At 44.0% G+C, this 15,456-nt stretch overlaps 1 protein-coding gene across 3 annotated transcripts in view; it reads left to right on the forward strand.

Annotated features, from left to right (window-relative positions):
* The window catches only part of TMEM117 (transmembrane protein 117), a 198,424-nt gene that overhangs the window by 166,966 nt on the left and 16,002 nt on the right, over positions 1 to 15,456 (forward strand). For all 3 annotated transcript variants that reach the window (XM_081928987.1, XM_081928985.1, XM_081928986.1), the window contains exon 7: positions 14,160 to 14,289. In XM_081928987.1, the coding sequence (XP_081785113.1) occupies positions 14,160 to 14,289 (130 nt within the window). The remainder of the gene's footprint in view (positions 1 to 14,159; positions 14,290 to 15,456) is intronic.

Below are 15,456 nucleotides of genomic sequence, written 5' to 3' on the forward strand. Positions count from 1 at the left end.
GATTTGGCAGGAGGCAGATATATTGTGCTGGTATGAAAATAGCTGAAATTGCATTTCTCTGCTCTCCTGTTCAGCAAGGAAGCTTCAGCGCTGGGGTCAGAGGGAATAATGTTGAACAGATTTATTCTCCCCTCCCTTTTGGATTTTTAAACTCCCATTTGAAGCCCTATATTTGCTTTTATGATCCCGTTCATTGGTTAAGGAGGTTGATTTATGTGTGCAGTATAAATCCCGGCTACGCCTGAAACATTTTGCTTCGGAATAAAAGGGGGAGAAGAATGACCTGTTTGTTTTTATTTGGAAAATAAGCTTCCCAGGCTTTCAGTAAAAGGAGCTTATTTCATTTCCTTGAATTGCCATGAATGAGCAATGTAATAGTTGTGCGGAAGGTACAGTGTAATAATCCAGGCAGTGCTGGTTTTATGAAGCTGCGTGTTATTGCTAGAAACAATAAAACTGGTAGACCCTGCATTAATGGTGGGAGGCTACTGTGTCCTTATTGCTCTCACGACAAAACTTTGAGTAAATGACGCACAATAAATTGAAAAGTGCTCCTTATCGCAGATGTCGAAGGATACCCCTGTGGTGGAGATACAAGAACTATGGTTGTGTTGGGCATTGAAATCTGTTTTATTTGAATCAGCTAAGCCATGGACAGCTTGGCTGGTCGTATCCAAATTGCCAGCTCTGCTTGGCATTAATGAGGTCCAGAGGTTGCAGGCTGCTGATCTAAGATGTATGTTCACATAAACACCCATTGCTTCCCTTCTCTTTGATCCGGCAGATTCGGCCAATCCAACAGCTAAGCAGAATGTCCTTGGGTGGGTTGATTCAAATGCCCTAATTGTTCCCAAGTTGTCGGTGTGCAGGTGAAACCAGTGGTTAACTAGGATGACCAAAAAAGTATCCCCGCCTGAAATTCTAAAATCATTCTGGATTTCAGCATCTCGGTGTAATGAAAGATCCTGGTACCAGTAGAACTGGCAAGTTGCCGTTAACTAGAGCCCAGACCTCTTGTAAAGGATTAATGATCAGAAGAAGAGGCTATGGTGAAATTGAGGGTGGTACAGAGCAAGGGTTGTAGCCTATGCTAGTTCTACTCTGAGTAAACTCATTGAAATGGAGATGACTAATTTGGATCCATTATTTTCAGGGGGTCTACTCTGAATAGGATGTAGAGTCAGCTTAACCCGTTGGCCTTCTTCTGCCAGGAGCTGGAGGCAGGCATAGGTCAACAATAAAATAATAAAGCACTCAATGTTCTAGTGGTCACAGCAACTCTCCTCAGTAGCTCTTGCCCCAGTGAGGCAGTTGCGACAGCTGAAGGTTTCTGCCTGCCCACCGCTCTCTAAGGCTCCATTGTCTTGTCGTTCCACCTTCTTCATTTCTCTGTGTTCTTGGAGATCAGAAGGGAGGGAAGCTGGTTGCGGCAGGAGGGGGAGACTCCCTTGATTCTCCCCCCACTCCTCTCCAGCCTCGCTTCAGTCTCTGATTCTGGGCTGCCTTCTGCCACGGCCTCTCCCTGCCCAATAAACCCTGTTGCCTCTTCAGCTTCCGACACCTCCTCCCCCCAAACGTCTTCCTCTGACCATTCATCATCATTACACGCCAATCCCCTGGCTCTGAACCTTCTTTCCTTGGGGGTTCCCCCAGCTGATGCCTCTCATCACCCTTCTGCATCCAGCTAGTCCATGACATCTTCCTACCCAAAATATGGATTAATTTATTAAATCGGTATTTATTAAAACCAATTTAACCTGCCCTACACAATCTGTACCAGCGATGGCACCACCTACAGAAAATGCCCTTTCCTTTCTTGCCAGTAGCAGCCAGCAAGGTGGGGTAGCATTGCTTACCTGGCTTCCCAATGCAGAGCTTTATACCAGCTAACCAACAGGGAGAGGGGCAAGGCAGCACGGAGGTCAGCACAGTGTGGGCACAGTGACGGTCACATCGGCTTGGCCCCTGGGTTTCAGGTAACTGTACCCCCAAGCTACATATTTCTTTTGTAGGGAGACAGCAACCCCACCTCAAACAGTTTGCAGACCCAGTTCCTGAACATAGGAACCACAATCTCTATGTGGTTCCACAAAATCCCTATGTGGAACCACAAAAGGAGGGAGCTGTGGACCCATTTCCTTTACCACATGGGTAAAGGATCCATGACAATACTAGGGATTGCGGATTTCAAACTAAATACCCCCTACCTTTATCCAGAATATAATGATCAAGGGCTCAAAAAAAGTGATTGCTAGCTATATGTCATTTTCTTTCTTAGGGCCTAATTATGTTACATTAACAGCATAATTAGCAATCAAGTTGTTGTTGTTTTTAAAAAATACCAGGTGTATGTGTGGATGACTGGCATGTGGCATGGATGGCAACAGCTGGGGAGAATTAAGCCTTCCTTTCTGAGATGTGATTTTAATTTTAAAACAGCCTACCTCAACGCCAATGAGTGGTGGAGATGGGACTGCTCATTGGTGCCAGTGGGAGGGCTTTTCTCAATGGCCAACTGGAAGAAGAGGAAGGAGCTGCCTTGTACCATGTCAGGCACCAGTGCTGTCTGCACTTTGCAGTGATTCATCCAGGTTTCAAACAAGAGATTTCCCCAGTTCTAAAGGTAAAGGTAAAGGGACCCCTGACCATTAGGTCCAGTCAAGGACGACTCTGAGCTTGTGGCGCTCATCTCACTTTACGGGCCGAGGGAACTGGCATACAGCTTCCAGGTCATGTGGCCAGCATGACTAAGCCACTTCTGGCGAACCAGAGCAGCGCACGGAAACGCTGTTTACCTTCCTGCCACAGCTGTACCTATTTATCTACTTGCATTTGACGTGCTTTCAAACTGCTAGGTTGGCAGGAGCAGGGACCGAGCAACGGGAGCTCACCCCATTGTGGAGATTCGAACCACTGACCTTCTGATCGGCAAGCCCTAGACTCTGTGGTTTAGACCACAGCACCACCCATGTCCTACTTGGGACTTAATCTGGGAGCAAGCTCCACTGAAAGCAATGGGACTTACTTCTGGGTAAATCTGCACTGCATTGTGCTGTCTAGGGGGAACATTTAGGAGATAACTCTTGCTTGTTTTCTGAGTGAAATGATGCAGGATAAATATAATCCTAAAAATGAATTAGGCAGTGAGCCTTGTTGTAATTAATAAAATAACTTGGGTGCATTGCAGTGCTCTGAAAACTGACACAACTACACATTCTTTGCCTTGATCTTGTAATATTCTGTAGTGAACTTTGACTGTCATATCTTTTAAGTCACATAGAGGGGCCTATGGAGGAAAAACCTATAACCTTTAGTTGAGTGTAAAACCTGGGCCAGAGGCTAATTGCTGCCAAATGATTAAAGACTGTTCATCAGTAAGCCCATAACATTTATGGCACCAATCAATGGCCTGCCAATGTATTCAGTCTTTGATATGAACAAAGAAAATATTTTGCTTGTGGGGAAGAGTTTATGAAAGGAATTTTCCCACTGAGATATTGTGGGGAAGATCTTTCTCATGGTTGTTATGAACTACAAAAGCTGTGCCTTAAAGCTAGATCGACTGTAATTCCAGCTACTGAAAAATTCTATGCATTTGGCTGTTAAAAGAGACCTTTGTGGAATCCCACCCCCCTTTGCATAGCGCTGAGTAAATAATAAGGCTGATTAGTAACTATATTGAATTTGGCAATCTCTGATCACCATTCTGATGTTCTAGCAAGGTGTCCATATTTGCGGGCCTCCAGAAGAGGTCCAGAAGGGGGCAACACAAGAAAGGTTTGCTGTTAATGGGCTGCTGAAGCTTCCTGCTGATGTAATGGGCATGGCTATTTTTCTGAGTCATGGAAAGTGATGCAGCGGTTTCACCATCGAAGCCCTTGCGATGGAGCAGACTCCACACACGACTTTTAAAATGACTCTTTACTTGCAGGATGTCAACGATTACAAGCAGTATTATTTATGCATATCAAGTCAAATGCAGTGTGTTTCACTCTCTTGAGCCCAGGAAAGGGTCTTCATGCTTCTAAAATTCCTTTGAAGCAGTCCATAAATTACAGCTTGTCTGTCCTCACCAACTCCTCTGGACAGCATCTGCTTGAAGTTTCCATGCTTAGCAAAACAACAGTGAAGCAGGCAGCCAATCTCCAACCACCACACACGCATGCTCACTTTTAAAGGAAGTTATCAAATTGACAAGGCAATGGTTCAGCATTTTTGTGACCTTAATTGGGTCACAAGATTTTGCAGCTGTTATATTACATTACAATGGTACCTCCGGTTGCAGATGGGATCTGTTCCGGAGGTCCGGTCGGATCCTGAGGTTTCCTCAACCTGAGGGCCACTGAGGGAGCCAGTGTGGTGTAGTGGTTAAGAGTTGTAGTCTCGTAATCTGGTGAACCAGGTTCGTGTCTCCACTCCTCCACATGCAGCTGCTGGGTGATCTTGGGCCAGTCACACTTCTTTGAAGTCTCTCAGCCCCACTCACCTCCCAGAGTGTTTGTTGTGGGGGAGGAAAGGAAAGGAGAATGTTAGCCGCTTTGAGACTCCTTTGGGTAGTGATAAAGCGGGATATCAAATCCAAACTCCTCCTCCTCTTTTTCTTCTTCCTCTTCTTCTTCTTCTTCTTCCTGTGATCCCGGCATGGCCCTAGCCCATCAAGTGGATTTGGACAAGATCCGGGACCCCCAGATTCCTTTAAAGGAATTGTTAGCCGCTTTGAGACTCCCTAGTGTAGTGATAAAGTGGGATATCAAATCCAAACTCTTCTTCTCTTCTTTTCTTCTGTGCATGCGTGCATGGCAAAACCCAGTAAAATACTTCCAGGTTTGCCGCATGCGCATCCTGAAGTTTACATAATCAGAGGGTTACATAAACAGAGGTCTGACTGTACATAGATTTTCTCCCCCCATACAATCTATTTTTTGTAATTTATATTTTCTAACAAATACAGTACAGTGGTACCTCGGGTTAAGAACTTAATTCATTCTGGAGGTCCATTCTTAACCTGAAACTGTTCTTAACCTGAGGTGCCACTTTAGCTAATGGGGCCTCCTGCTGCTGCCACGCCAGTGGAGCACGATTTCTGTTCTCATCCTGCAGCAAAGTTCTTAACCCGAGGTACTATTTCTGGGTTAGCGGAGTCTGTAACCTGAAGCATCTGTAACCTGAAACATTTGTAACCCGAGATACCACTGTATAAATACAAACAGATGGGGCTGGCTTTGTGGGGGTTTTCATGAATTTCAGATGGGATTTTTGCGGATATGGGTTGGTTTGTTTTTGGTAATATTATTATGCATTTCTGCTTACGCTTTTAAATAAGTTATAAGTTGCTTGGAGACCTTTCTGTGTAACAAGTGACTAATTTATTAGTAGTAGTTGTCGTAGTAGTAGTAGTAACAATTCATAGGGGCCCTCTAAATATCCTCTTTTGTAACTTATTTCTTTTGTAAGAGCCTTTAGTTTAAGAGAATTGGCAACTGCACATAATAGCATGGGGATGTCCATGAAAAGTTCCCAAGCTCCATAATAACACAATCTGCTAAAGTAATTAATTCCCCCCACAAAATAGCAAAGGAAAAACAAAATGTGTGTTACAGTTGGCAGTAACTTATGGGAAAGCCTAACAGACATGACAGGACTGAGTTATTTCCCGAGTGCAAAATAATATAGCATTACATCTCATTGGTTTCTCTAACTCCAGAATTAACTGCAAAAAAAAAAAAATCTGTCCGTAAACTGAAGAAAGAACCTGCCGAGTGCTCAGCTCAGTTGAGGCTGGAGGTAAAAAAATAGGAAGCCAAAATTAGTCTCAAGGAACAACTGGGCGATCCTGTTCTGTTTCGTAGTAAAATATGTTAAAGGAACACAACAAAATGAAGAGGGGCTTATCTGAGGTTTTTTGAATAGCAGCAGATTTGGAAGGAAGTGGGAATAAAACTCTTATTCACATGTTCAGACCTCATACAATGACAATCATGTGATGGAAAATAGGAATCTGTCTTATACTAAGTCAGACCATTGATAGCTAAGTATAGCCTTCACTGACTGACACCAGCACACCGCACACCAACGTTTCAGACTGGGCCCATTTCCAGTAATACTTGGAATTGAACCTGGGAACTTTTTCATGGCAAGCAGAAGCTCTACCCTGAGCTATGGTGGCACTTGCTAGCCCTGCCCCCATCACCATTGTCCTTCCGTGGCATACTTTTCTTTACTAGTCCCCCATACCGCCAGCCACCATCCCAGATCACATCTGTCTCCAGTGACCACACTATAAAACCATGAACAAAGTGGTTTCCAGCATTGGAATTTGAGGCAGAGATCCTTATGGGTCATCACAGTTTTAACAAGGGGTACCCTCCAAGCCTCCAGCAGATCTTGTCAAATCTGTGTTCCCAGATGTGCTCTGTGATTTGTAGGGTATTATTGTTATCCTATGTAAAAAATGATGAAGATCCTTGAGGATCCAGGCCCTGTATCAATGTTTCTGTGGTGCTGTAGTTATTATTATTTTTATTACAGTCAAACCTTGGCTCCTGAACACCTCTGTTATTGTATGTTTCGGCTCCCGAATGCTGAAAACCCAGAAGTAACTGCTCTGGTTTTCAAACAATTTTTGGAAGCCAAACTGCTTCCGGGGAGTTTTTTATTTTTTTCTTCGTTGACTTTACCAACCGCCCTTTGATCCTTGGTTGTTGTTTTGGAAGTTGAATGGTCTTCCAGAACAGATTACGTTCCACAACCAAGGTTTGACTGTATAGATGCAATCTATCTCCACAAACTTTAATTTGATGGTGCTTTTGGGAGGTTACGACTCCATATAAACTCATGTAAACTGAAGATTTGCTTTTATCCAACTGGATCTGACTTTTACCCTTGGAAATCCAATGTCTGTGTGTCTTCATGTGCAACTGCAAACATGTGCTTTCTCTCTTTCTGTTTGTTTGGTGAAATGGGATGGGGAAGCTTGTAGAGGAGGTGGTGGGTGTGGTGTGTTGGCCCTATGGGCCAAAAGGAGTTTATAATCTTGGAGTTGGTTTATTCCAAGATGATCCTAGTCAAATCAATCCCCACCATGCTCTCAGTGATAGGTTTGACTCCTTCCCAGCTGCTCCAGCCCTGTGCCTTTCCCCCTTCCTTACAAGCTCTTCCTCCTTATATGCTAGTCTTCAACTCTCTCCATACTGCAACACTGAGTGAGGTGCCTGGAGCTTCTGATGAGGTTAGGAAGGATAAACTGAGTTCTTCTCCGCTCTTGTTTGAAATCTGAGACAGAGAATAACTTCATGTTGTGGTCATAAGGATTCCCTCCCATCTGAGACAAAAATTATAAATTACATTGGAAAGCTGATACTTTTAAATTACAAGGAAACTCAGAAGGGAGGAAGTCAATTAAGATGTTAAAAAAGTTGGATTTGGGAAGAATTAAGATTGTTATTATTGTCTATTTGTTTATTGTTCCCCCCCTTCCCCTTTTTTCTTTTTCTCTCTCTTTTTTTCTTTTTCTGTTTTTGTGTATCATTTTGCTTTGTGGTTTGTGCTATTACGGTGGAAAATTTAACAAAAAATTATTCAAAAATATATAATTATAAGTTACAAGGTTCATACTCTAAGCCAAAGAATATGAACTGCAGCTGACATTTCTATTTTAAACAGCCTTTTTTGAGGGACGGGGGCACATTTGCAGGTGAAAATTGTTTTGGGGACAAAACAGTTCCCTGGGAACATCTAGTTCCTCTATAATCAGGTACTCATACCGGTTTTGTTATTTCCCATTTCAAAATTTCTTTATCGATTTGTTTAATTTGGTTGTGTCAAGGCTGAGAATGTTTATATATCTATAACTTGAAAATTCCCCCAAAGGGACCCAGTACATCTCAAAATGAAAAATACATAACTTTTGAATGTGTCCTCTTATTATTTATGTAGAAGTTATGAATGTCTTATTCCTCTAAGTCTTAATTGGGATCTGCTGCTACAAGGCACAATCAGACGGAATCAAATTTTGACTATTAGTGAATTCAAATGAATGGTTCGTGTGCGCGTTTTCAGAGGGACAAATGTGACCCGTTGGTGTGGCTGTGCACATTTATTTGTACAATTACAGAACCTTATGTGCAATCTAGCTTAGGAATTCAGTGCCCAGTAGCTAATGTGAAGCTAGGCATTGCACAGCATGCTCTCTAACCTAGAGAATGGCCATGCAGCTCAACAAAAGTCTACATAATTACACACTGGAGTATTCAAGAATACAGGAACGTCACATATCATGTTTAACCTTTGCTGTCTGAATAGTAATCACGTAGTGTAAACTGAAGGGTGTGAGTTACAATGTACTGGGTATAAAATGATGGCTATCAGACAACAACCCTGGTCTTTAATTGGACATGTAAGGAACCTACATTTATAAGAGTTGCCCTTTGAAACTTTGTGAATCTCAGGGTGATAATGAGAATAATTTCAGACATGGATATAAGTTTTTTTTTAAAAGTTGTGCTTGTTTTTTTAATCTCAATAATTGAACAGACTCTTCTGAAAGAAAAGACACATTTCTTTCTCATTTATGTTTTGTGTGATGCATTTTTGTATTAGATTAGGGTTGTTGTTTTTTGATGCTTCTATGCATGATGTATCTTCATTCCCTTGCATCTTTTGATTTGTATCCTGGCTTGTTAATGATTGTTGTGTGACAGGGGTCTTGCTGGCGCTAGAATTGTGCATCTCGATTAATGATTCCTTGGAGTTTCCCCCCTTTATCGTTCAGAATAGGATGGTGCCTTTTCATATTGAGGAACTTGTCAAAAATGGTGTTGGTTTTAATCAGACTTTAGAAATTCTTCCCCTCTTTTTTTTTCAAAATAGGGATTAAATGTTGTTAGTCTGCAATCCTACGGACACTTTTCAGGGAGTAAAATTTCCATTGAACTCTATGGACCTTCTGAGTCGATGCTCCCTGGATCCCACACTTGAATTCTCTTCCTCCTTTGATCAAAGCAGTTTCAACTTTAGTTTTAAAATGGATGCCCCCAAATAATGGACTTCGCTAATCTCTCGGCACACTTTAAAATATAGGGAGGAGAAAACTAGAGGTTGCATCCAATACATGTAATTTTTACCCAACAACATCTTTTTTAAAAAAGTTGCAACACCTGGGTTGGGGAAAAACCTCTCTGTCCTTCTGTGATACCCTCCATGACAGGATTTGTGGTAGATATAAATATATATCTGTGTCCATTGTCATTTATTCTATACCACTTTTTGCTTCATTTTGCATTTACAAAAAATCCTCATCATACACACATTTTGTATGCAGTTTCCCCTAATACATTTTCGCAAAGCAGTTTCCTCTAATATTATAGACACTTTGCAGTTCTATATGCATTTTGGGTTTTCAATGCCATAATGAAAACTCTTTAGCATTTAAGTGCAATTTCTCCTAATATACTCATTCCAGTATAAACATTTTTGCAAAGCCATCCCAACAATATAATGCGTGTTTTTTGTGTTATTTTTTACTAATATATGGAATTTTATGCAGTTGAAAATGGCATTACAAAATTCAGAGAAAGGTGAATTATGAAGGATAGCTGTGTTTTGTTTCGTTGATTGCTTTGGAAAGTGCAAATTAGGTAGATTTGCCTTTAAATGTGAACTGAATCAAATTTCTCCCCCATCCTTAAGATCAATACATAGAGAAGGTGGGGCATGCACACCGATACACCCACCCAGACCCCAATGTAAAATGTAATCATGCTTGGCAGTTTGCAGGGTCACTGATTGTGTTGTTAGTGAAGCTTCCCTGTTAAATTTATCCACGGAGAGTGGAAGCAGTGAAGGAGTGGAAGGATGGGGCAGCTGGAATTGTGTGAGGTGAAGAGCTGGCAGGGGGTCTTATCAAATGGGTATGTAGGGTTGGCCAGAGGCGGAGATAGCTGCTCTGGCACCCAGAGTGGCACACATGCTGTGCACCTGGGGGTGGGTCCATGAGGGCGGGGCAAGCTTCCCAAGGGGACGCCGCCTGTGGTGAGAGCCTCAGAGGGTGAGCTGCCCATGGCGGGCTGATTCCTGGGGCAGTGGGGAGGGGAGCTGTACCACTTTTACCCATTGTATATCGGGGGAGGGGCTGTGTGGAGAGAGTCTCTTCCTTTAAATTCCTTGGTGAAGACCTCACTTGGAAAATCAACACAACCCAGGTGGTTAGGAAGGCCCAACAGAGACTCCATTTCCTCAGGGTCTCGCGAAAGAACAATGTCAAACAAAAACTGATGATCTCCTTCTACCGGCCCACAATAGAAAGTGTCCTTTCATACTGTATTCATACAGTGTGGTACGCTGGTTTGACAGCCGCGGACAGGAAGTCCCTACAGAGGGTGGTGAATACAGCACATGATATTATGGGCTGTCCCCTGAGTTCACTGGATGACATCGCAGGAGACCGCTGCCTCAGGAGAGCGAGGAAAATTCTTAGGCACAACTTACACCCCGGCCAGCACCTCTTTATTCTCTTACCTTCCGGGCAGGAGATACAGAAGTATAGTCAGCCGCACCCACAGGTTAAAGAACAGTTTTTATCCGTGGGCTGTTGGGCTGCTGAATGGGGGGGGGGGAAATACTGGTGCAATTGATTTCCGACAAGCACACAGAGTGAGAACAAGACTGAGGGGGGGGGTGTCATTTAATTTCACTGCACACAGGTGGTGTAGTGACAATAAAGGATTATTATTATTATTATTTGCTCTTTGACAGCTTGGGGGAGGCTTCCCCCCTCCAGGAAGCCTCCCCCGAGCTGTCAAAACTAAGGGGGAAAGGGGGAAGGCTGCCGGCAAGGTGGCACAGCTCCGCCCTTTCCCCCGATGGCTCAGGGTAGGCTTGGGAGTCAAGGGTGGGTGGTGCACCGAATGTCACCCCCCCCCAGTGATGACACCCAGGACGGGACGGACTGCCCCCACTGCCCCCCTTCCTCCGCCTCTGGAGTTGGCAAGTGGAGTGTGCAAGAGCTGAACCAGATGGATGGATGCATGGAGAGATAAACAGAGAGACAGATGAGAGAGAGAGAGAGAGAGAGAGAATGCTCTCCCCTGTTATTGGACTAGCAACTGTTTGGCTGCAGAAAAGATAGTGTACAGCATTTTGCTCCACGTTGCTTTTGTGATCCAAAAAATGTGTGCACAAAGGGTGGCAAAACTGACAAGACTCTCACCTCTGCAGGGAGTGAGAAGCCACTTCCCCTGACGAGAGGTTGTCAATTTTATTTCTGTTGTAAAATGCCTTTGGACTTTCTGAAGAGCTAAGGGTTGAAAGTCTTGTCAGTTTCATTTCCCTGCTCTTGGAAAACAATTCTCGGGAGTTTAACTAAGATGCTCGTTTCATTTTATTCCTTTTAAAAGCTTACAACCCAAATGAACTCAAAATGACTCACAATGTAAACACCTTTTTTATTTAAAGAAAAAAGTGAACAAAGGAGGGGGGGAGTTCAAATAACCTTATAAAATAAGGATGTAGCAAGGGCCAACCAAAATAGTGAGCTCCATATATTTTGAACTACAGCTCCCATCACCCCTGGCTATGCAGAATGGGACTGATGGACACTGTATTTCACAACATCTGAGGTCGCCAAGTTGGCTACACCTTACAAATAAAATCATGTCAAAAAATCCGAGTTACAGGCAACTCCCCCTTTAAGTGCATTCAATATGCATGTGACCGTGTATATGTGCATTGTGCCAAACCCAGAAGTGACCCGAAAATGGGGTGTTTGTGGGATTTTTCAATGGTGTTTCAAATATACACAATTTTACTGACACACGTGGTGCCTTGGAACATAACCCCCATGTAAATGGGGGGTTGTCTGTATAATAAAGTCATAGAAGAGAAAAGTATTAAATGTGCAATGCCTCAGCCTGGTATACCTGAAGAAGCATCTCCACCCCCATCGTTCTGCCCGGACACTGAGGTCCAGCGCCAAGGGCCTTCTGGCTGTTCCCTCCCTGCGAGAAGTGAGGTTACAGGGAACCAGCCAGAGGGCCTTCTCGGTAGTGGCACCCGCCCTGTGGACACCCTCCCATCAGATGTCAAGGAAATGAACAACTATCTGGCCTTTAGAAGACATCTGAAGGCAGCCCTATATCGGGAAGTTTTTAATGTTTGGTGTTTTATCACTTTATTATTACTATTATTAATATTCTGTTGGGAGCCACCCAGACTGGCTGGGGAAACCCAGCCAGATGGGTGGGGTAAAAATAAAAAATATTATTATTGTCATTGTTATTAGGCAAATTTATTTGTGAAGAGGTGTGTGTGTTTGTGTGAAACAGAAACCACTGCAGCAGTCTTGTGGAGAATCATCTTCACTGTAGGCGGTGTGTATGAGAAAAGCTTGGCCAGTTTCACCTCTGCATCACAGGGACTCCATTGTACAACCTGTTGCAGAGTTGCAGGCAGCGTCTTGTTTCATCCCACTCCTGCTTGAAGCTTTTGTTCATCTCTCTTGAGGTTCAAGATGTCAGGCCCAATTGCCTTCAGGATCCGGCCCACGGACTGTCTGTGAATTGGCATGGGGATTCTGCTTTTTCGGGCTGCGCCATTTTTTTGCCTGAGCCATTCCATTCCCCCCCCACACACACACACAGCATGGCGACGCCTCCTCCCTCCCTCCTCCTGGCTCCTCCCCACCCTGCCTATAGGAGGAAGGGGGCTGGGCCAAGCTGGCTGAGCACCATTTTAAGCAGCCCCTCTCCGGAGCCAGCCCTTTTGGGCCGCTCATCTTCCCTCCTCTGCTGCTGCCACCACCCTGGTGTTCCTGTGTACCAGAGAACAGAGCAGACAAGCTCACTCTGCCTACCAGCAGGAAGCAGCAGCAGTGGCGGCGGTGGTGGTGGCAGTGGCAGTGGCGGCAGCCCCTGGGAAGGTAAACGCAGCGGGTGGGGGTGAGGAGGAGGACTACTTGCCCCCCTCTCCTCTTCTTCCAGCTCCCCCGCCCCGGTACCACTTCTCTGGCCCGACACAGGATGAAATGGAGGGGTGGGCTGTAGTTCTGTGGTACAGGATTTCCTTTGTATGCAGGAAGTGCTGGGTTGAATCCCTGGCATCTCCCAGGTTGAGCTGGGAAATGCTTTCTTGTCTGAAACCCTTAAGAGCTGCTTCCATTCAGTATAAACACCTACTGAACTAGATGGGTTGTTGGTCCAGCTCAGCAGAAGACAGCTTCCCTCTTCAAATCTAAGACTGATATTATGTGGCATACTGGAATACTGTGGCCACACACCCATGACTTCCTAGCAACCCTGCCAGGTTCAAAAGGCACCCAGCCACCCCGGCAAAATAAATGGAATCCTCGTAGAAGGCATTATATGAATGTGGCTAGGAAGACACCAATCCGATGTCTAGGGGTGTGATCTCAGACTCACAGCGTCTCTGTATTGACTATGAATCTGTATTGCCTTTAGCAGCAGCTACGCTTGTCTGTGGATTCTGCTGTCAGGTGCTTGCTTGCTAAATTATCTATCCATGATCTGACAGCTTAATTATGGCAGCAAGACCTATTACTGGAAATGAAAAGAATCAATTTCTGATTATGGTTTGTAATGAAGCTCAGCAGGGGCCCAATTTTGCTCCTTTCTTTTCTTTTCTTTTTTTCTCATAACAATTGAAGAAATCTGCCTGTATTAATTCTGTACTGCCAACTGCTGCTCAAGGTTTGAAAGTTAATGGACTGCAAGGCACTCAAAGGTACTCTCAGGTCACTGACCAAAGACTATTCCTGTTTGGCATGAAGAGATAAACAAGGTGTACTGGGTGAATTTAAAGTGAATGAATTCTCTCACAAAAATTGAATTGGGACCTATTAGATTTCCCTTTGATGATACTGGTGGTTGAATCTTCAATAGAACGCATACATGGTTGTGATTCCCTGCCATCGGGTTCTTAGACCAGATGGTACATACCCCAGCCAAAGAGTCTGTTCAGCAGCCCCAGCTTTTGTAGCTGGAGTCAGTCCGGGCCCTGCCTTCCCAGACCAGGTGGGAGAAGGCAAAGAGCTCTTCCAGGACTCACAGCCAAGATGATACAAATAGTAAAGTACATATAATTTAAATGAATATTTCAGAGGATAAATAATTGGGTGATTTCTTTTCTGTTCTGTTATTTGTTACCAGGACTGGGAGTTTCCACATTTTATGGGTGATGTTGATGTCAATCTACCTGGCTTGCCTGCTGCGCACTTTCAGTTTAGATTGCCTTATTTCAAGAAGATTTTAAAGGAGGAGTATCATATACATATAACAGGTATGTGACATTCTTTGCCATCCACTTCTTGGTATTTAGCTACGCTGGGAATGCAGTGCCCCCCCCCAGTGATTCTGAAGTGGTGTAATCCAGAATCCAACCTTATTCTGCTTTGCTTGAGCTTAATCTCTGTCAACAGTCATGGGAAAGCTCCTCCAGGACTGTACCACTTCAGAGTTGAAGTCTTGCATGTCTAGTTTGACGTGGATGATGTTTTCTTCTGCTCATGAGGGTAGGACCCAAACCAATGGATTCAAGTTTCAAAAAAGGAGATTTCAACTAAACATCAAGAAGAACTTTCTGACAGTAAGAGCTGTTTGGCAGTGGAACAGACTCCCAGAAGAGGTGGTGGACCCTCCTTCCTTGGAGGTTTTTCAGCAGAGGTGGGATGGCCATCTGTCATGCTTTAGTTGAGATTCCTGCATTGCAGGAGGTTGGACTACATGAGCCTTAGGTTCCCTTCCAACATGACAGTCCTATGATTCTACGTAGATGGCATTTCCTGGGGATTATGGGAAAGGACTCAGCCCCACACCTGTAGCCTGAAATAATGCAGGCCTGAAACAGCTTCACTAAAACCGCCTGCTGTTTCGTGCAGGCCAGGCCTTTCAAAACAGCTCTAGGATGTGTGTCTTTAGGAATCACAGGTTGTACCATGTCACTGCAGATTAGTTCAGCTTTCATCTGTGTCTGCTTGTATCTTTTTCTGGCCTCTCTTTTGTTCTCATTTTGGAAAGGCTTCCTGAAACGTACAGTGATGCTTTAACAAGAAGAGGAATGACAGCTGTAGATCAGGGTTTCCCAAAATTGGGTCTTTAGCAGTTTTTGGACCACAATTCCCATCATCCCTGACCACTGTTCCTGCTAGCTAGGGATGATGGGAGTTGTAGTCCAAAAACAGCTGGAGATCTGAGTTTGGGAAACCCTGCTGTAGGTGTTCCTGGCACTCAAAGGGAAGGAGGGAGAGAGGATTTTCTGATAGCAGAAACAGTCTCTAACGTTAAGAGGAATCTAAATTTCCAAATGGTTCTGCTTTGGGATGGGAAAAAGGCACTTGGATGACATGATATTCATCAATGAATGTGCACATTCTTTGTTATGTATTAGCAACCACCATGAGGAAGCCTGATCAGTGTTGTTGATTTTAGAATTTATACACCCCCTCTC

This window comes from Podarcis melisellensis (assembly GCF_964234715.1).
Source record: "Podarcis melisellensis genome assembly, chromosome: 10".
Lineage (NCBI taxonomy): Eukaryota > Metazoa > Chordata > Lepidosauria > Squamata > Lacertidae > Podarcis > Podarcis melisellensis.